General features: G+C 41.2%; 1 protein-coding gene across 8 annotated transcripts; it reads right to left on the bottom strand.

Moving 5' to 3' along the window:
- Positions 1–1052: 1052 nt before the first annotated feature.
- Positions 1053–19743, bottom strand: SLC25A51 (solute carrier family 25 member 51). Of its 8 annotated transcripts, XM_006063470.4 has the most exons (4): positions 19384–19743; positions 16906–17031; positions 15646–15770; positions 5504–5528 (listed from the first exon to the last, which is right to left on the bottom strand). In XM_006063470.4, the coding sequence occupies exons 1-4, from the start codon at positions 19548–19550 to the stop codon at positions 5524–5526; spliced, it is 423 nt and encodes a 140-aa protein (XP_006063532.3). In that variant the 5' UTR covers positions 19551–19743; the 3' UTR covers positions 5504–5523. The 8 variants fall into 8 exon arrangements, with proteins under 8 accessions (XP_006063534.3, XP_006063535.3, XP_006063531.3 ...); XM_006063472.4 differs by lacking the exon at positions 16906–17031 and having other exon boundaries at positions 1053–5528; positions 19547–19743; XM_006063473.4 differs by lacking the exon at positions 16906–17031 and having other exon boundaries at positions 1053–5528.
- Between the last annotated feature and the right edge of the window lie 3098 nt (positions 19744–22841).

Below are 22841 nucleotides of genomic sequence, written 5' to 3' on the forward strand. Positions count from 1 at the left end.
CCGCATGGGCAAGGCTGGGAGACCAGAGAATACAGAAGTCCCCATTGGCTGGGCAGGGCAGCTTTAGCTGCAGATGACAACAAGGGAGACAGGGCCTGGATCACTTGATCTAAAAAAAATACAGAAATAATGAAGAATGGACTGAAGGGAGAGGAGAACCCTGATAAATCCTATTTTATCCATTTCTACTTCAGAATCAGATACAGTCATCCGCAGAAAAAGCTCCCTACTGGAAACTAGATTCGGAAGGAAGGAAGCTGGGATCAGCCTTTGGAGACTGGGAGGTGCTGCAGCTGCAGACCTCCCCAGGCCCCCCACCCCGCATCACACTGTGAGAAATGCTCTCTACTCCCTTCACTCTGCAGGCAGTTTACAATGACATTTTATCAGAAGACGTGCTGAACACCCCTTTCATCAATTCTAGAGTTCAGGATATTCACTTTTATGATAAATGTCTTTAAAAATTCTAAAACTGGAATGTTTTAGAGTAATTATTAATGTATGGCAACTGCTTCCTCATCTGGTGGTCCCTCATCAGGGAAGCTCAACTATCCCTTTGTAAGGGTCAGGGAGCGCCTTACAATTTAATGTGTAAACCAACAGTGTAGCTCATATGATTTCACAGTCTCCTAACAGAAACAAGCAAAATGAAAAGCAGATATAACAAGCTCAGAAAGCACCCATATCCAGACCATTTAGCTTGGGAATAAGCATGACCTGAAGATACATTATTATAATACAAAGTATTAATAAGCTGAATTTACCAAGACAGTTTATACTCAGTAAGGGAAAAGTTAATTTGGAAAATTCCTTAAAAAAAAAAAAAAAATGCTTTGCAGTCAACCTATTTCGAAAAGAAACTTATTTGTAACTTTTCTTGACCAAACAAAATGGATCAGTGAAGAACTGTTTTACCTACAAAGGTATGAGGCGGAGTCACGGTAGCATGCTAAATGGTCTACCAAGAAAAAGACTAAGAGACTAACCTACTACAGAAAGCAAAGTGCTAGTAACCGTAACCCAACCACAAGAGAAGACCAAATAGAAAGGACTTAAAAAAAAAAACAAAAAAACTTTATTCCAAACAGAAATACCAAAAGAAGCACATTAACTCTGAAACATTTAACAGATTTCATTTAAACTGATATAGTCACAAAACTGAAAATATCAAACAAAACCAGCTTTGTGTGCTTAACCACTTTTAATAATGAAACTTTAAAAAAGCAAACATATAGAGACTCCCCCACAATTTGGGAGCCATTCAGGCAAGCATATATTCAGTATTAGGCAAAAAGGCAGCATTAAAAACTAAAAATCCTCAAATTTAAGGAGAATGCCTATTCAAGTCTTTGATACTCATTTATAAGCACATGAGAAAACAGATTATTTTCAAAGAATCAAGTCCGAGTGCTTACCCTGTCTTTAAATGTGATCGCCACTGCACCTTCATTTTGACTGCATACCCCTCACACGACAGTACTTCACCTACACTGAATAGTCTTGGTCAGTATGACTGGCTTACCGTAAAGGCCTCCAGGACCACCGTCGTCGTCATCTTAAGGTCTGTATTGCCTGATAACTGAGTCTCACCATGTTATCAAGCTAGGGAATTTCAGGTCTCCAAAGCTGATTATATACACACAGTTCTGTTTCATTGCACAGTTCACAATATATAGCAGGTGATTATATGTAATATTAACTATTACTTAAACAAAAGCACCAACTATCTCCGACCATAAAAGAAACGAAGACACACTTGCCACCATATAGAGGTTGTGTTTACTCTGTAGTGCAGTCCTGAGGGCTCATACCACTCTAAGGGTGTTTAGTATAGACTCTATAACATATTTTTGGTGGCATCAGAATGAAGTATAGGAGGCAAGACCCGAACTGCCCTGTGCTCTGAGCCGTCTGCACCACATATGTAACAGAAAGGCCACTTTTAAAGCTTTTCAGATAAAGTCATTCGATCATTATTTGCCTTTTCAAAATTATTACCATACTAGTTCACACTGAAGGTAAAAACAATAGTTAGAATCTCTTACTTACTAATAACACATTTTGACTTCTTTTAAATTTCAGACAAAGCTGTTGGCTACCACAAGTTCTGTTGAGTTTTCTGTCAAATTTAAGAAACTACAGGACAACACAAAACCATCCCTGGTAATGTATTTGCAGTTTGGTCTTCAAAAGCTGTAAAAAGTGACAAATCAATAAAGTGAGTTAAATTCATTAAAAAATATTTATTGTTTTTAAATGCCACATATTTGAGATAGCAGAAACCAAAGCAGCCTTCCAATTCTCACTTCACTTCTATTTCACAAAAGTGCTTTAGAATTTAGATTTCTATCACCTACATGGAGTGTATAGGCAAAAGGAAGCCCTGTAGAACTGAACGCCAGGAGAGTCAGGGCCAGGACGTGACCCCAGGCTGACTCGCCCACCACATGCTGAGCACCCAGATATGCCCCCGAGCGTGGGACACACAAGAGAACGAGAGGTTCAGGCACCACAGTGCCTTTGCCACCCATCCCTGAAATTCAATCTGTTTTAAATCCTGACTCTGTTCCATAGGCCAAAAGATGCTACTCTCATTTATTTGGCGTTAAATTCTTATTTTTTCAAATCCTTGCACCTGCACCTCGTTTCTCGAATAAACTGCCATTTCCAGCACAACATTCCCAAAGAGCCTCTGTAAAGCTGGCGAGCTTCATTACCACCTGGCAAACACTTGACACCGCCCCCCATCCTTCACAGCGGAAGGATGATGGTCCTGTCACCTGACCAGCCATCCTGCACTGAGAGGTAAACATCTTTGTTGGACTATCTGTCCAGAAACTGAATAAACTATCATTTGAGGCCCTGGATTTATTTTGGTCAGTATGTGCACATATTCACATGCAATTATCCAGAAAGATGAAAAACTGGTGATAATAGCTAGGTGCTCTGCCCATGTCAAATGCTAGAAAGCAATCTTAACTACATAATACTTACAGATGTGGATTTTTAAAAAACTGATTAACCATTTTTCTGGGATATCTGGTATGTTTTACTAGTTATTCAATACCAACTGAAAGAATCACTTTGCTTTTTTATCTGGAAGAAAATATTTTAAAATCTGATTCCTCTGACAAGCAAATTTTTGTCTGTTAGGTAAGGGATAACTATGCTACCCAGCTATCACCAACTTCTTGAATTTAAAATATTTCAAATATCTTTATTTAAGCCTTATCCTCTTAAACTGTCTTACTATTTAAATGATAAAATGGTAAAACTGAGTTCCCAAAATGTAAAGATCCTAAAAGAAGTTTCTATTTCCAAGAGTAAAATAAAAAAGACAGCTTAATACTGTGGGTGAAAGTTATCCTGAGTTTTTTCTCCTCCTCCTCTGGAACACTTCGAAACCAGAAAAAAAAAAAAAAAAAAATCTGAGGTCCGATTAATAGACTTCCAAAATACAATGGAAGCACTTTTGTTGTTTTTTAAAGAGAGTTTCAAGAGAATAGGATACTTGAAAATGACAAACTAATACTCAAAGGAAAAAATGAAAAAAAAACTTCAAAGTTCTTCACTAAGTTGTCAAAAACAATTCAAAGAAGTTGAGCTTAACAGAGCTAGATCTGAAATACAATTATAGGTTTCCCCTGCATTCCCATGGAACCTTTCGTAAGTCAAAATGGCATAAAGTGAAGAAGCAATTACTTTTTGTAAAAGCAAAAATCAACTTTTAGTTAGTGAAAATAGGTACTAATGTAGGTCTTATGTAAAAGCAAAGTGGCATAAAGGAAACTCTGGAAAAGTGGGGGATACCTGCAATATGAAACTTAATGGGATGAAACAAAATTAACAAAATTTAAGTCTCCAGATCTTTTGGCAATGAAATAAGTGAAATATAAAAATATTTTGGAAAGGTTTAAAGTCACGTTCAGAACTACAGAGAAAACTTTCAACCCTAGAAAGCAAACCTTAGATGCTTGAGTCTACCATGTCTAGACAAATAACTCACATAATGACCATCACAAGAGGTGCTTAGTTTCAAAATGAATACAAGCAATTTATCATGAAAAGCCTACACATAATAAACTATTTTTCTTCTCTGTTCTGCTCCATTGTTCTACCATGTACATGCTTAAGGTCACAAAAACTACCCTTTGCAACTCCTCCTAAGAGCAGAGAAGCAAGAAATGGAGTAACAGAAGTAAGTTTGAGAATTCATGGGACCCTAAGAGCCTTTTCTCTGGCTGGTCATGGCCACTTATGTTTCAGTACAGAAGACTTCTGGAAAAGAAAATCATACCTTGGCTGGCTGTTTCCTTGTCAAAAGCTATGAGAGACAGCTAGTAATAAGGCAACTAGCCTAAAGGTCTCAGATAATGATTTAAAAAATCCCACCCCGCTCAAAAAAAAACCTTTAAATTTTCCTACTGAAACCATTTATTCTGAATTTGTTGGGGCTTAAGGAAAATAGCTTTGCCCAGAGTTCACTGGGCCCTGGATATGGACACCAATTTGTATTTGGCCCATTAGAAACAAGGCCGAATTGCATCCATCTTAGGTCTATTCAGTCGACAAATGGCATTGAACCAATTTCTTTCATATAATCTTTAACAAGAACTCATAAGTCGCATTAATTATGCCCCAAGAGATGAGGGACCGATGGTAATTCAGATGGGCACCTCGGAAAAGGTTTGTCAGTTTCCTGTCCCGTTCTAGCCAGATTTTTTGGAAAACCTTGGGGAAAGACTGAAATTCCCCACCGATTTGAGACTGCATGCGAGTTTTTACAACATTAACTGGAAAAAACAAGATTCCCAACATGGCACCCAACAGGCCTCCACAGATAAAATCATTGACCAAATGAGCACTGTGAGTCGTTGCTGTAGGCAGGTGCTCCTTTATAGGACCTCGAAGGCCAAAAAAAAGGACATTGCTGAATCCGTTACGGAAGAGAACGGGCACCAAGCCTCGATAATACTCTCGAATTCCATGGCATTTCAGTGCCTTGAAAGCCTGGTAAGTGTTTGTAAATTTGTCATGATGCCTGTGGTCCTGAAGCAATGTTTGGACTCTTTCCAGTGGAGTGAAAATTGCTTCTGTTGTCCCTGCAAGGACTGCGGCCATGCTGCGGGTTGCAAACTCTGGGGTACTGACATGCTTACGGAGAAGGCAAGATAAATCCTCATACAGACCAAACATAAGTGCCAGTGTGGTTGTCTTCTGCATTAATGGGGGGAGGATTCCGCGATACAAGTTTCGAAATCCGTCCCTCCTCAACTGAAGTATCGCATCCCGGGTTTTGATTCCATACAGCTGTTGCCGAAAGAGAACCTTCTGAATGGGAAATGTGATTGCTATGTTGTTGAATGCTGCACAGCAGCCACACAGGTAATGCTTCATTTCACTAACAGTTGCAATATGAGGTGCTATATCTTGCTTTGAAGATGTTAGGATTGGGGGCCTCTTTTCATGAGCTTCTGAATCCATCATGTTGCTTAAGATCTTTCTCCGTCACAAAGGACTTTTCTAACCTACAAACAACAAAATGATAATAGGTAAACCTTTATATACAGTACTAAACATATGAAAAATTCCCCTAATCCTTCCTCCAATTTTTTGACTCTATTACACATTTGGGCGGGGGGCGGGGTGCGGCCTGAGGCCCTTTCAGCAGTCCACGGGGTCCTCCTTTTTCCAGCTACATATCTGCGTAAGGCTGGATTTTCTGCATATACTTCAACCAAATCAATTTACCACAACAGATCAAATGCAGAGGTAGATATGAGATGCCACTGACCTTTTAAGCCAGACATTAAAGAGACTTACAAAACTGTAAAACGTATTTCTCATTAATTTTTGGGGAGGGAAAATAATTATTTTTCATGAAAACATGTTGCTTATGTTAACATGTAATGGGTTTATTGCTGTTATTCTGAAGTGAATTAATAAATATTTAAAAATTTTGTTTTTATTTCTAAGACCATGAATATTAGTCCATACAAATAAAGGCTCTTTGGGGGGGGGGGGGTCCACAAAATTTTTTTAAGTTTGTAAAGGGACCAAAAAATTTGAGAACCACTGGACTAGATCATATGTAATGCCTAAACTACATAATGGTACATGCGATTATCCTTCTGAAACAGATTCAAAGGGCTCTTGTAAGTAATAATATAACAAGACACACATTCGATCATTCTGTTTGCTAACACTTACTTAGTATCTACTGTAAACTAGGTCCTCTGCTAAGTGCCACAGATTCAAAGACAAGGAACTTGCAATCTAACAGAGGACTGCCAAGGTAGACAATCACTTCAGTGTAATACCTTCTATGATAAATATCTACTGTGGGAACACAGGTAAGGGACAGCAAGTATATACTTTGTGAAGTGGAGGCTGGGAGAACAGGATCAAAGAGAGCCTGCAGGTATATACTATACACTCTTCACATATTTAATTCTCAAAAACAACTCCATAAACATTACATTCCCAGTTTTACAAATGAAAAACCAATATCCCCTTCATCCAAGATACAGTTAGTAACTGGTGGAGCTGGCATCTTGAAATGAAGTCTGCCTCCAGAGTTCATGTTCCTGTTGTCACACCACAGATGGCAGTGACTTTGGTAGGCTGTCCTGGGACAGACTGGCTGTACCAGACCATGCTGAAAAAGATCTGAAGCCTAAATACATAGGCTTAGCCCACTGAATAGAATGAAGGCAACGTCCTACCCCTGGAATACATACGCTTTCTAAAAAGAGCCAGATTACTCCTTGCCAGTCATCTACAACCTAATTAAAAACAAGCAAAGGACTTGAACAGACATTTCTCCAAAGATATACAAAATGACCAACAGACATACAAAAAGATGCTCAATATCACTTATTGTCAGAGAAATGCAAATGAAGACCTCATACTCATTAGGACAGCTGCTAGTAAAAAAGAAAGAAAAGAACAACTGTTTAGTGGGGATGCAAAATGGTGCAACCACTATGGAAAACAGTATGGCAGTTCTTCAAAAAATTAAAAACAGAACTACCATATGATACCATCACCAATCCCACTTCTGGGTACACATCCAAAAGAATTCATCGCAGGGTTTCCAAGAGATTTCTGCACATTCAAGTTCACAGAACTTTTCACAGAGCCAAGAGGTGAAAGCAACCCCAGTGTCTGGATGCATAAACAAAACGTGGTATATACGCACAAAAGAATATTATGTGGCCTTAAAAAGGAAGGAAATCCTGTTGCATGCTACAACATGAATCAACTGTGAGGATAAGGGGAAATAAACAAGTTATAAAAGGACAAATAACCACGTAATTCCACTTACACAAGTACCTAAAGTAGTCAAATTCATAAAGACGAAAAGTGGAATGAATGGTGGTTACCAGAGGCTGGGGGAGGTGGGAACAGAGTTATACTGTTCACTAATGTGTACAGTTCTGCAAGATGAAAACTTCTGGAGGTCTGTTTTATAGCAATGTAAATACACTTAATGTTACTGAATTTATACTTAAAATTGGTTAAGATGGTAAATCTTAGGATACATTTTTTCTTTTTTTAACCACATACCTAGAAAAGAATACATATAAGGGTTTCAATTATAAGTAATTACAAGAATAAAATAGGCTACATAAACCATCTAGGTCTTTGACATATGACCAAAATAAAACCACCCCCCTTCCCAAACAAATTTATTGTTCTTTCGTCCCCATACCACACACATGCTGCTGTAAACTGCTAACCATTCAGGACAAAAGGTGTTAAAGAGAAATGTCATCATGTGAAGGTGGAGCAGAGTGCAGAGTGAGGGGCACAATCAGAAAGCGTATGTTCAGTTCACACGTGCAGAAGCCACAGACATGGGACAGAAAATACAGAACACACCTACACGACTCTAATTTTCCTTCTAGAAATACAGCCTAGGCAAACAGTTATTAATAGAAGAGGTACACAAAGACTCAACTACAGGACGAATACGACAGTGCTCTTAACAGAAATACAGAGTCAAAATGTGGAACAGAAAGGCACGCACTGCACAGATGAAGACGTGGCCAACCGACAGGATGTCACACAGGTACTAAAAATGAAGGAGTATTTACATTTAAGGCTCAGTAGATTAATTTGAATTTTTAATGGTGTTAAGTGTTGGACAGCAGCGAGTCCTTCTTTTGATCAATAAAGTATCACAGAAAAAATAAAAAATAAGGGAGAATACTTTTATTGACATGGCACAATCACGTTTTTATTATTTAGATAAGAAATAGAAAAGCCAAAATTAGTTTTATATTTTCTGATTTAATGATAATGCTATATTTTCCCTTTCTATATTTTTCAAGTTGAATTAGCTGGAGACAGTGATAAATCTAAAGGTCTAACCAGGAGGACAAAAGGCCAACAGTGACAGGGGGACGTGATAAGTTCCCAAGTGACCAAAGGCAAATTGCTGTGCCTCCTTGAGGCTGCTTCCACACGTGCAACCAGCCATGGCTGCCCACCCGTGCTCTGGGCAGAAGTCAGCTGCAGAGTACAGCAGGCAGGTCCCAGTAGTATGCTGGGGACACAGACACAGCGAGTTCTGAACTGTGTTCTTCTGTTTGCTTCATTCAGACTTGCATGATAACATCATCAAGATGTTATTTTCATTTACTTCTGTTAGGAATTCCTTCTTTGCCTGCTTTTACACTGGTCTCCTCAGTCTATTAAGAGATTTTATTTTAATTCAATCAATTTATTCAACTCCTGTAATGTTCAGAGGTTAGGGATAAAAATTACCTTGGCCTCAGGGGAGATACAACATGCAAATAACTGGATCACAGTGTGATAAATGCAACCACAGGGACATGTACAAAGTATATGGCCCCACAGAGGAAGGGGCCATTAATTAGCTGTCTGGAGGGAAAGACAGGGTGGGCTATGACTTCTGGGCAGGGCTCTGGAAGGTGAATAGGACTCTGGTTGTACGTAAGGGTGAAGCACATTTTGGCCAAAGGCAGCACAGGCTAAAATGGAGGCCCTGTTATCAAAGGAGCAGCAGGATCACATTCCTTAGGAGTATGTCTGGCTGGAGCTTACTGTGGAGGGAGATGGATGAGTGGCAGTCAGTAACACAAAAGCTGGCTAGGCCCTGCGTTACCAGAGACCCTCATGATGATACCAAGACCCTCTGATGCTATTATGGTTTGTTTTTTCCCTTTCTCATGTGAAGCCAATAGAAATAGACTATTTTCCTTAGGCATGTTATACCAAGATCTGTGTGCCCGTCTCCCAGAAGACAGACTACATTAAGAAGAAAATATGACATCTATATGCTCTAGCCCAATGGCTGTTTGCAGTTGGAGCTGGCTTGCTATCACATTTCTATTAGAAAAGATAAACATGCCCTCAGTTGAGAAAAATTATGCCTGGAAACCACTGCAGGCCCAATGGACTGTAGCCTGCCAGGCTCCTCTGTCCATGGAATTCTCCAGGCAAGAATACTGGCGTAGGCTGCCATTTCCTTCTCCAAGGAAAGCCTGCCTTAAGAAGGTAATAAAAGGAGTCCGCTCTTCTCCCTGCTGCCAGCTGGTCACACCTGTAAAAGGAGACAGCGCCAGGGTCCTAACTTTTCACTGTTCGCCCCCATCACCAGAGCAGTCACACTACCCCTGGACACCAAACACTGTGTTCACCTGAACAAACGTCACCGCTGGCAGAGGCTGGAGGACTGGGACTTATCTCTAAATGTTGCTTAGTACTATCACGATGGGGAATAAAGGGACGGTAAAAACTGTGGTTGCTGAGGGGGCTGGGAGAGGGATGGAGCAGCAGTTTAGGATTAGCAGATGCAAGCTATTATAGAGAGAATGGATAAACAAGGTCCTACCATATACATAGGAAATTATGTTCAATATCCTGTGATAAGCCACAATGGTAATAAATATGAAAGAGAGTGTATATATACATATATAGAGCTAGATAATGGAATTACTCTGCTGTAGAAAATAACACTTAAATCAACCATGCTTCAATAAAATAAACTAAAAAAACACATTTAAAAAAGATATTTCTTAAGAGAAAAATAAAAGTGTAATTAATGAAATACACATATGTCCTCTCCTCCAGGCTCACTGCCCTAGCCCAGGTCCTCTTCATCTCCTGCCTGACCACTGACAAACCCTCTTTACTAGTCAGCCTGACTCTAATCACACACTGCATCTCATCCCCACCAACCTCTCCATCATTTAAAAATCTGCTAACAGCAGCAGATACCCCAGTGTTTTGAATGGTCATATAGCAGTTTATCAAATGGATATATGTAATTTATTCTATCTCCTATTTATGGTCACTGTTTATGATTTTTTTCCTTTTAAATAATGCTGCAAGGGGCAACTTTGTAACTACATCTGGTGAACTCTCACAAGTTTATCTGTAGGGTAAAGTCTTTAGAATGGACTGCAGCACTTTTCACTTTCCTGCACTGGAGAAGGAAATGGCAGCCCACTCCAGTGTTCTTGCCTGGAGAATCCCAGGGACAGGGAGCCTGGTGGGCTGCTGTCTATGGGGTCGCAGAGAGTTGGATATGACTGAAGCGACTTAGCAGCAGCAGCAGCAGTATATTTTAATTTGAAAGATATGCCAAATTGCCCCCAGAAACCTTACTGTGATTTACATTTCCATTAAGAGTATGCAAGTTCCTAGTTTCCCTACCATTTCCAATACCACATATGAAACAGTAATTTCTGCCCATCTGATGGGTGAAAAAAAGCTTGTCACTGAAATTTTTTAATCAAAATTGAGCATTTTTCATCTGAAGGTCATGCTTTATTGACCATCTGAATTTCTTTTACTATAAAATTTCACATTATCAATTTTTCTGAAGGCATTTTTTTTGTTAATTTGTAAGATTTCTTCGTATCTGAAGAAAATCAATCCTAGTTACATTAACCAAGTTGTGGCAAATACTTTCTCCACTTTGTATCATTTTTGTGATACTGAAGTTCCTAATATTGACCTGACATCTATTGATTCTGGCTTCTAGGTTTCGTGTGCTCCACAGAAGGCCTTCACTATTCTTGAAGTATAAACATGGATTATAAGTAATCCACACTTCCTTCTACAACTTCTGTGGTTTTCATTTACCACTTTCATTTAAGTTTCCAGGTAAACTTGAGTCTATTTTTGTCATATTCCTCCCCCAAATCTTGGAATTTCATAGAAGTGACTTTATAAATTTAAATAACTGTCACTTTCTCTTAAATTGAACCTTTAAAAACAAAAAACTGTACAAGGATGTGCTTTCTTCCTATTTACTTTTTAGAAACCTTAGCAGCATTTAAAATTTTGTTCACAGATCTTGAAATTTCTCATGACCAGGTATCTTACCTTTTTAGTACCTATTATGAAAGAGTTATTTTCTTCCAATTAATTTTCTGCTCTTTGTCTGCGTATGAAACAGTTACCAGTTTCTGTGTATTAAGGTTAAAGGTGGCCAACAGCCTCTATTTCTCAGTTTTTTTTGGTGGATCTGCTCATTTCCACTACATAAAATATCAAACAACTTTGCCTTCTCCTTTATAGTATGCATCTTTCTTATCGGATTGGCATGTACTTGCTGAACAAAACTGAATTATGGTAATAGTAAACATCCTTACACTCTGACATTTGTGGGGACTCCAGTATGTGAAGCATGACGCTGGCTTGTGGTTTCAGGAACATGAGGTTCTTATCATCTGACTGTTTATAACCAAGTCCTAGCAGTTTCAAGCTTATGTGGGGAAACAAGTCATCATGATACAAAAAAAGACCATGTAAAATTTGTTCCCACTCAAGTAATCTGTTTACCATCTCTCCTTGCCCATCTTCAGGACTGGGCTGCAAACATGAACTGGAGAATGTCTTCCCAGAGCCATTACGCAATTTCATCTGACAAATTACACTGTAACCCCCAACACTTCACTCTGCATTCATTCTAAGAATTAGTACATCTACAATGATAATTTAAGCCCCTGCCCCCTGCCATTTACTAGGAAATTTGTTTCCCATTAAAAATGGATTCCATTTTTCTAGCACTCTGTTCAGTCGCTCAGTCATGTTACTCCTTGCAACCCCATGGACTACAGCATGCCAGGCCTCCCTGTCCAGCACCAACTCCCGGAGCCTACTCAAACTCATGTCAGTGATGCCATCCAACCATCTCATCCTCTGCCGTCCCCTTCTCCTCCAGCCTTCAGTCTTTCCCAGCATCAGGGTCTTTTCTGATCAGTTGATTCTTCGCATCAGGTGGCCAATGTATTGGAGTTTCAGCTTCAGCATCAGTCCTTCCAATGAATATTCAGGACTGATTTCCTTTAGGATGGACTGGTTGGATCTCCCTGCAGTCCAAAGGACTCTCAAGAATCTTCTCCAACACCACAGTTCAAAAGCATCAATTCTTTGGTGCTCAGCTTCCTTTATAGTCCAACTCTCACATCCATAAATGACTACTGGAAAAACCATAGCTTCAGCTAGACAGACCTCTGTTGGTAAAGTAATGTCTCTGCTTTTTAAGGAGCTTTTCTTTCAAGGAGCAAGCATCTTTTAATTTCATGGCTGCAGTCACCATCTACAGTGATTTTGGAGCCCCCCAAAATAAAATCTGTCACTGTTTCCATTGTTTCCCCATCTATTTGTCATGAAATGATGGGACTGGATGCTATGATCTTAGTTTTCTGAATGCTGAGTTTTAAGCCAACTTTTCTACTCTCCTCTTTCACTTTTATCAAGAGGCTCTTTAGTTCTTCTTTGCTTTCTGCCGTAAGGATGGTGTCATCTGCCTATCTGAGGTTACTGGTATTTCTCACAGCAATCTTGATTCCAGCCTATGCTTCATCTGGCCCGGCATTTCGCATGGTGTACTATGCATATAAGTTAAATAAGAAGGGTGACAATATACAGCCATCACATACTCCTTTCCCGACTTGGACCAGGTCTGTTGTTCCATATCCAGTTCTGTTGCTTCTTGACCTGTATACAGATTTCTCAAGAAGCAGGTCAGGTGGTCTGGTATTCACATTTCTGGAAGAATTTTCCACAGTTTGTAGTGATCCACACAGTCAAAGGCTTTGATGTAGTCAATAAAGCAAAAGGAGATGTTTTTCTGGAACTCTCTTCTGTTTTGATGATCCACTGGATGTTGGTGATTTGATCTCTGGTTCCTCTGCCTTTTCTAAATCCAGCTTGAACATCTGGAAGTTCATGGTTCACGTACCATTGAAGCCTGGCTTGGAGAATTTTGAGCATGACTTGGCTAGTGTGTGAGATGAGAGCACTTGTGCAGTAGTCAGAACATTCTTTGGCATTGCCTTTCTTTGGGATTGGACTGAAAATTGACCTTTTCCAGTCCTGTGGCCACTGTGGCCACTGCTGAGTTTTCCAGATTTGCTGGCATATTGAGTGCAGCACTTTCACAGCATCATCTTTTAGGATTTGAAATAACTCAACTAGAATTCCATCCGCTCCACTAGCTTTGTTTGTAGTGATGCTTCCTAAGGCCCACTTGACTTCACATTCCAGGATGTTTGGCTCTATCACAGTGGTTATCTGGATCATGAAGATATTTTTTGTATAGTTCTTCTGTGTATTCTGGCCACCCCTTCTTAATATTTTCTGCTTCTGTTAGGTCCATACCATTTCTATCCTTTATTGTATTCATCTTTGCATGAAATGTTCCCTTGGTATCTCTAATTTTCTTGAAGAGATCTCTAGTCTTTCCCATTCTATTGTTTTTATTTCTTTGCATTGATCGCTGAGGAAGGCTTTCTTATCTCCCTTGCTATTCTTTGGAACTCTACATTTAAATGGGTATATCTTTCCTTTTCTCCTTTGCCTTTCGCTTCTCTCCTTTTCTCAGCTATTTGTAAGGCCTCCTCAGACAACCATCTTGCCTTTTGCATTTCTTTTTCTTGGGGACAGTCTTGATCACTGCCTCCTGTACAATGTCATGACCCTCTGTTCATAGTTCTTCAGGCACTCTATCAGGTCTAATCAATCCCTTGAATGTATTTGTCACTTCCACTGTATAATCGTAAGGGATCTGATTCAGGTCACACCTGAATGGTCTAGTGGTTTTCCTTACTTTCTTCGATTTAAGTCTGAATTTGGCAATAAGGAGTTCATGATCTGAGCCACAGTCAGCCCCTAGTCTTGTTTTTGCTGACTGTATAGAGCTTCTCCATCTTTGGCTGCAAAGAATATAATCAGTCCGATTTCGATATTGACTATCTGGTGATGTCCATGTGTAGAGTCTTCTCTTGTGTTGTTGGAAGAGGGTATTTACTATGACCAGTGTGTTCTCTTGGCAAAACTCTGTTTGCCTTTGACCTGCTTCATTTTGTATTCCAAGGGCAAATTTGCCTGTTACTCCAGGTAGCTCTTGACTTCCTACTTTTGGATTCCAGCCCCCTATAAAGAAACGGACATCTTTTTTGGGTGTTAGTTCTAGAAGGTCTTGTAGGTCTTCATAGAACCTTTCAGCTTCAGCCTCTTCAGCGTTACTGGTTGGGGCACAGACTTGGATTACTGTGATACTGAATGGTTTACCTTGGAAAGGAACAGAGATCATTCTGTCGTTTTTGAGACTGCATCCAAGTACTGCATTTTGGACTCTTTTGTTGACTATGATGCTACTCCATTTCTTCTAAGGGATTTTTTTCCACAGTACTAGATATAATGGTCATCTGAGTTAAGATCACCCATTCCAGTCCATTTTAGTTCACTGATTCCTAAAATGTTGATGTTCACTCTTGCCATCTCCTGTTCACTCTTGCCACTTCCAATGTGCCTTGATTCATGGACCTTACATTCCAGGTTCCTATGCAATATTTCTCTTTACAGCCTCAGACTTTACTTCTATTACCCATTACATCCACAACTGGGTGTTGTTTTTGCTTTGGCCACTAATAATCAACTAATAAGGGCCTCTTCGTTTTTTCAAACATGAGAAGGGAATACACATTTATTCCTGTTTTATGATCACCTCCACCCTTTTCCACCACCACTACGCTAGGAATCTATCTTGAACTCTGGTCAGTTGCTTCCAGGAAGCTACTGAGAGGATCCTATGGACCCTGGAGACAGAGCCAGTGTAACATTTAACAGGTACAGATAACTGCCTGGGTTCAAATCCTGGTTGAACTATGTATATACTGTGTGACTTTCAGCAAGTTACTGCATGTCCCTATGGCTTAGTTTCCTTGTTTATAAAATAAGAATGCTATCTACCTCATAGGCCAGCCAATTAATTGAAGAAATACATAGGAAGCACCCAGGAAAGCAATCTACAGCACAACAGATGGCTCGACAAGGATAAAGTACTGCTGCTCTTTTCTGATGTATCTGTTTGGTGTATACGTTAGTGCGTTGCTTGACAATCTGTCACCCTTGCAATCCTACTTGGCCATAGTGGAATATTCCTTTAATGTACCACTACAGTTTTCTAATATTTTAAAATTTCACATCATTATTCATAACATACTGAGTTTCCGATTTCAGTACTACCTTCGTGTAAAGTTCAGATGTCAACGTTCCATTCCCTTTGTAAAAGAATTCTGTCATTTTTCCTTCTTTAAGCTGGTGAACAATTTAAATCTTATCATAATTATCTTTTTCTTGAAAGTTAAGAGAAGTCACCTGAAACGCCATCTGGGCCCGGTGTTTTGGGGGAGGGCAGCTTTACAAAGACCTTCTCGATTTCTTCCATTGTTACTGGCCTGTTAGGTTCACTTTCCAGAGTCAACTGTGATAACTGGATTTCCCTAGACAGAACAGAAAAAGTCTGATTTATTTAGTTTTATAAAGCACTTGTTATTTAAAAGAACACTTTTACTCTTGTGTGTCTACATTCCCTTTTTCTTGAGCAGGGTAGCCAGTTTACCTAATTTACATTTCTCTCATCACAGCAAAGAACCAGTTCTTAAATTTACCAATTTTACTACGTTTCAGTTTTCAAAAATTTTGTTTTTCTTCTTTATCATCTTATTTCTCCTGCTCTGGGCTTATTTTCTTCTAATTTCTTAAAGGGAATTTTCTTACTTTTATGTATTCTTTGTTTCATAATTTGAGTGTTCAAGGCAATGTATTTTGCTTTAAGCAAAACCTTTACTATTACTTTTTAAGCCATTCCATGGAGAGTTTTGGTCTAATTGGTGGTTACCTTACCATCTGTATCATCTCCTGTTCTTCACCACAGTGGCTTTGATTTGGGATGACATGCACCCTTTCCAGAGTCCAGGCCTATTTAGGGTTCGTGCATCACAGCATATCTTTAATTTATGCTCAGGAGAAGAGAATCTTTCTTGTGTAGGAAAGATCCTACAGGGATGAACCTTGATATCTGACAACTACCCTCCAGTCTGAAAAGGTTGAATGACAAAAACACCTTGAGGCTGACCTTCATCAGTGGGAGAACAAAGCAGCAGCAAGCAGCCAAGTTCACCAAGTCCACTGCTAAGTTTTTTGATCACAGTGGGACACTGGTCATGGATGTACACAAGCCTGAAGTAGCCAGGCTCCATAACAGTCTCGCCACAGAAAGAAAATAAAACACAGACTTTTCAAAGTGGCCATCTTTCTGCCGGATCATGCTGAAATACAGAGTGAGGAGGAAAGAAACTGAGATCTTAAAATGAAGCCAGAAATGTTAAAATGTCTGTTCTGAACTTTTAGTCCATCCAGGAAAAACAGGATTTTCCAGCACAGATATGAGAAGCTGCAATCTGGTATCCAGCTGGGGCCTCCTTGACCTGCTGACTGCACTATTTCGACTCTTTTTCTGGAAAAGCGCTTTTGATAAAAGCTGTACAGACTTCCTCCTTCATACCAAAACTAATCTATATAGTATTGACATTGTGCCGTGTAGTATTTGAAGACTCAATTTTTAAACTTATTAGCCTGTTTCTGACTGTGCTAACTCCCCTTTCAACAGCTGTCTCCCTTAATCCAGGATACGATCTGCATGTATGACAGCTGTCCTTCACACACAACTTTTGCAGGTGCATAAATCTGACTTTGGGAGAACTGGAAAAAAAAAACACAACAGTTTTTTAATTTGTTTAAAACAGATCTTCGGTTACATTTTGTGCTCTTAACGAATTCAAGGCGTCAACAGCATTTTTAGTTAAAGAAAATTTGTCCTATAGATGCTTGAGAAGTTTGCCAGGGCCTAGAGTTTGATAATTATTCATCGATCAGTCTTCTATATCCTTTCTTCTTATCGTTTCAGCTGCCAGACATGAGTTCAAACTCTTACTAGTACTACACTTGTCAATCTAAGATTAACCAACATTTTAAAAACAACTTAGCATAGAAATACTTTATATCCATGTAATGCTTCTCTCGCTCTTCTTCAGTTTCAGGAATAACCAATGTTAAAATCAACAAAAACATCCAGATTCATGTATGTTATTTGCCATTAACACAGTGACAATTTGTAAATGTAAAAAAATTTCATTTTTGCATACAAAACACATAACAATCTAAATTATAAAGTCACAACCTACAAGCTATTTAACAATATACATCCTTGATAACACAAACCAAGATACTTGTACACCTGAACAACAAAATTTTGTTCATGTTCACCCTTAATGACTGGAATGGTACTTGCATTACTTTTCAAAATTTTGCAAATTAAAGTACTTCAATTAGTTTTGTCATGACTCTTTGGGTCTGTTATTAAACAAACAGAAATCTGTGGCTAATAGAAGCCAGTTATTTCTTTACTACTGTACTGAATTATTTTAAGAAATCTGAAGAACATGTGTACATTTACCGTTTCAGAGTTTTAAAAAATAAGCCTGGACTTAGGAAAAAGAAACATAATGAAATCTTTCCATACTTCACAGATTTACAGCTTTCTCCCTCATTTCATCCTACACACCAGGATAGTGTGAACAGGTTCTCAATTTAGCAACAGAAGGCAGGCTAGTGTGCAGGATAGTCTTCTGTAGCAAAATTTAAAATTTTGCATGTTTATCTAGAGTGTGAACATGACTAAATTTCTTTGCTAAACTGATCTATATATTTAAATTCTTTAACATGGATAATAATTCTTTGCAATTTATTGCAAAACTTATTTGCCATAATTTTACATTTGTTTGCTACCTAAAACACTCAACCTATGTCAACATTAGGAAACAAAGTTAATTAAGCTGACTTTCATTAAACTCCAAGTGTCAATTAAACTTCTGCGGCAGAAGAAAACAGTGTAAAGTCTAAGTGCTCACTGTAATTTACAGCCCACGAGGTAAGACCGAGATGTGAGCCAGCACAAAGGTCTGTGTGCAAAAACTGGGGAGAAAGCAACTGTTATTCTCAAAGGATGTTGACTCCCACAAGTCAGCACGTCTGAGTCAGCATTCAGAACAAGATTAATCTGGATTCTAGTTCTAGTTAGGACACTATCTTGATACTATAAATACAAAGCAATGTCTATAATTTAAAAATTCCATTTCTCTGGGCTAACTTTAATCTACCAAAGGAGAGACCAGATAAATCCACTCCCTCTTAAAGGTAACAGCTTGTGATCTTTCCCTGGGATGCACTCGAGGTGACTCCAGATCCAAAGTGCCTAACCTGTGCTCTGGAACCACTAACGGGCCCACCCAGTCCTGACACCTTTTGATTTTATGGAATTCTTTCAAAACAAGGGCACTACAGAGTTACTTAAGGGCTTCTGTTTCACTGCCTGCAGGTGGGGATTAAGACCAAATGTGTACAGCTGAAAGGGGCAAAAAAGAAAAGCGTAAACGCAGCTGAGGCACCGACACGCTCCACCTAGATAAGCTACTAGATAAGCTTAGTAATTGGTACAGAGATTTTCAATTAACAACAATGCCCACCTCCACTTCCCCACCATCACGGAAAAAACCCAGCCTAGTACAACGGAGTTTCTCGCAACGCGAAGCAACATGGTGTCGCAGAACAAGCATTGTTTGGCCGGGTAGCTGAACTTACCGCTTCCCTGGCGTCCATTTCCCCGGTCTGTGGTTAAGGGGGAGGGGAGGGGAGTGGACGGGATCGTCCAGGCCTCTCCAGTCCCTGACATTCAACGGAACCAGAGGTCCTGGAATCCCAGGCCCCGAGATAGCAAGGGCCCTTCAGCGGTCCCAGCGCCGCTCTCCCGGGACTCAGGCAAAGCCCGGCCCCTCCCCGCCCCGCTCTCAGGGCTCGCCGGGAGGCACCTCCGCGCCCGGGGCGCGCCCAAATGAACGCACAGCCTCCTCTGCCGAAAAGGCTCTTGCCAGCAGCCAGACGGCGCCCTCGGCCCGGAAAAGCCCGGTGGAGGGCGGCAGAGCAGGGAGCGTAGAGCTGGCCCCGGCGACTGCGGACCCCACCCTGGATGGCGCGCGCGGGAACAGCGGGACGCACCAAGGGGAGGCAGTGCGCGCGCGCGCGGACGGGGGTGGGCGCCGAGCAACCGAGCCAGAGGGCCGGGCAGACGGCCTCCTCAGAGCCTCCTTCGTGCTTCCACTCACTCCACGCGGAGGCCGGGGGAACGCCGTGTTTTCCTTTCGCCTGCCTCCCGACTCACCCATCGCCGCGGGCGCCCGGCTTCCACGCCCGGTTGCGGCCCGCAGGCAGGTTGGTGAGCCTGCGAGACGGCGCAGGCGCAGACCTTGACCGACCCAGAGCTCTGGGCGGGGCGTGACGCGGTCGACGCCGCCGAGCCCGGTCACGTGAGGGAGACGCGGCCGCACCACCTCTCGGTAATCCCGCGGAGGGTCAGGTGATGCCGGCTAACTCCTGGCAGCGGTTCGCCGCCGCAGGGCAGGTGTAGGGTCACCCATCACACCTGTCGTCAGGCTTTGGGATTCCGCTTGCTGGAATAGCGTACCCTTGGTGTATGGTGGCCTTGCCGTGCCACAAATAGCCAACGCTTTTGCTAGTGCACAGCCTGTGGGAGGACCACTGGGAATCGACAGTTATGGATGGCAAGGTCGCACGTGGGCCTAGGCCTTCCAAGTCCCCACCTCGCTACCCTTTGTATCATTGGTTAGATTTCATCAAACGCTTGGAGTTGCCTTTTGTCAGGTACTGATACTGCAGTTCACAGAACACCTGTAGAATATACAAATATGTGTGCTCTAAAATATACAGATTATTTAAAAACCCTGTTTCCTTCAATTTCAGACAACTTGCACGTCTTGGACTCTACTGCAGTCGGGGTTAGGAGGCCTAGGTCAAGTCATAGCGATCCTTGAGCCCCAGATCTCTGAAAAGTAACACCTGCCTTGCATGCATCCCTTGGCCTTTGTAAGAATCACTGGGAATAATGATCGGACTCTTTTATCAACTGGAAGGCACACAGATGTGAGGGACCGAAGGAATTGGAAAGGTCAGCCTGGGAGCGAGGTCCTCTTGAGGATCATCAAATATGTGATGGCTTACCAGGTGGCTCGTTGCTAAAGAATCTGCCTGCCAATGTAGGAGGTGCAAGAGACACTGGTTCCATCCCTGGGTGAGGAAGATCCCCTGGAGTAGGAAATGAAAACACACCGCAGTATTCTTGCCTGGACAATTCCATGGACAAAGGAGCCTGGCTGGCTACAGTCCATAGGGTCGCAAAAAAGAGTCAGACACAACTTACAACTAAACAACAACAACATGCTCTTTACTTGGGGTTTGTCCAATAAGCAACTCCCTGGAGTGAAACAGGGTGGGTGGCTCTTGTACTTCCCCTGAGAGCACTTTGTAGATACTGACTGCTTGAGCTGGTCTGATTAACTGCTTCTTGGGATGTGGGAGGCCGTGCTACCTAATTTCAGCCAGTGCTCTGCTGAGGTACCTACTGTGTGCCACTGTGTTCTCTTGGGGGAGCTTAGAGTGCAGTGAAGGCTGTAAAAGCAAAAACTCTGAAAATTCAGAAGCATGAGGGGCCTTTCCCCTTAAGAGGGAACCAGGGATGGCGTCACAGAGGAGGAAGTCATCTAGGCCTTGGGGGATGAATGAGTGGAATTTGGACTAGTGAATAGGAGGTAAAATTGTAAAGGTCAGGTGGTGGGGTCTGATATTGCAAACCTTGACCGTCAGATGCAGGCACCTGGCATCTAACCAGTGTGCAGAGATAGATTTCAGGCTCCACGGATAATGACAAGGCCATTCTGTACCTTGGAATCATTAAAATCAGGCAACAGTTGGGGCAAACATAATTCTGGCATTTATGCCAGAATTATGTTTGCCCTGTCTTTTGTGAATTCCTATTCAGATGTATTATTTGAAAAATAAATAAATTAGGCAGGCACCCAGCGTGTTCATAGCATAAATAATTCATTTCTGATTAGAATGGAGAGGTTATTCTCCTGTGGTAGAGCCTGAAGAGGAGGCAGAAATGGAAACTAAACACACAGCTGGGTCACAACAGACTCAAAAGAGGGGGGAATCCCCTCAAAAGAGGGCAGTGTGGACAGGAACACTCAGGTCTGGAGCTAAGCCAGCTGTTTCTTTTATGCAGCAGGTCACAGCAGTGGCCTCTCCCCCACCAGCTCTTAGTTCCTTGTCAGAAACCTCCCAGGTCCTTAATTGGCTATTCTTGGACATATGAATGTTGAAGGTCAAAAACCTCTATTATCTGATTCAGGATTCATCATAAAGTTATCCTTTCATTTCTCTATTCTCATCCACCCATTGTTGTATTCTTTCTTCAGTCTCTTAAAGTGTTGTCTATACCTCCAGCTTCCACAGCATCTGTCAGATAACATCCTCTAACCGAGTCTTTTTTTTTTTTTTCCAAGTTGCAAATATTAAGCATTTAATGGTTTTCTTTTATTTATTTGGATGGTATTTTATGTTATTTTGTCTGATGGAGAAAATAAAAATCACTCAGTCATGTCCAACTCTTTGCAACCCCATGGACTATACAGTCCATGGAAATTTCCAGGCCAGAATACTGGAATGGGTAGCCTTTCCCTTCTCCAGGGGATCTTCCCAAACCAGGGATCAAACTCAGGTCTCCCGCATAGCAGGTGGATTCTTTACCAGCTGAGCCACAAGGGAAGCCCAAGAATACTGCCCATCTGATGGAGAAGTCATCTCTTTTTCATATTTTTTTCACTTAAAATTTTTTTAAATTGGAGGATAGCATATACCAATGCAAATCAGCTATAAATATGTATATAAACACATATATTTATAGCCTCCCTCTTGAGCCTCTTCCCCCATCCTCTTCCACCCCTCTAGGTCATCACAGGGTGTCAGGCTAGGCCCCCTGTGTCTAACCCAGTTTTTATTATCTCACTCCTCAGCTTAAAAACTTCTAAGGGCCCCATCTTGTTTCCGCAACAAATCCAAACTCCTTAACTTGGCTCATGGGTTCTTGGTGTCCTGCCCCTTTACTATCTGTCCACCCCATCTCTAGCTTCATTCTGTGCTTCAGCGTTGCGCAGTCTCTCAGTGTGTTGCAAACCCTTGTTTCTTAAACCTTCCTCCCTCCCTCTTTCATCATTGACTCTCAGTAGTCAAACATGTTAACCATTTAAGGCCCTCTGCCTTCTCCCTGGAAAAGCATGTCTTATTAACCTGGGCAGACATGGTTGCCCTTGCCCTGCCCATCGCACACAGTTTGGGGCACTTCTAATATCTGTTTATGTTACAATCACTTGTGAAGGTGTCTCCCTTTTCTACTAGGGCAGAGCTGTCTGACGTTTCTGACCCTCCAACTCAGTGCTTGGCATAAAGGGTGTTTCCCCAAATGAAATGCTGGTGGAGAGGGTCTGGGTTCTTGGGAAAAGGGCCATGGGAGTGTTGCCGATGAATCTTTGCTTAAGCACCCTCTACTCCCCCTTCAACCTCCCATTAAAATGCTTTCTAGAAACTTGTCTAGTGCACTT

This window comes from Bubalus bubalis, chromosome 3 (assembly GCF_019923935.1).
Source record: "Bubalus bubalis isolate 160015118507 breed Murrah chromosome 3, NDDB_SH_1, whole genome shotgun sequence".
In the NCBI taxonomy this organism is placed as follows: Eukaryota; Metazoa; Chordata; class Mammalia; order Artiodactyla; family Bovidae; genus Bubalus; species Bubalus bubalis.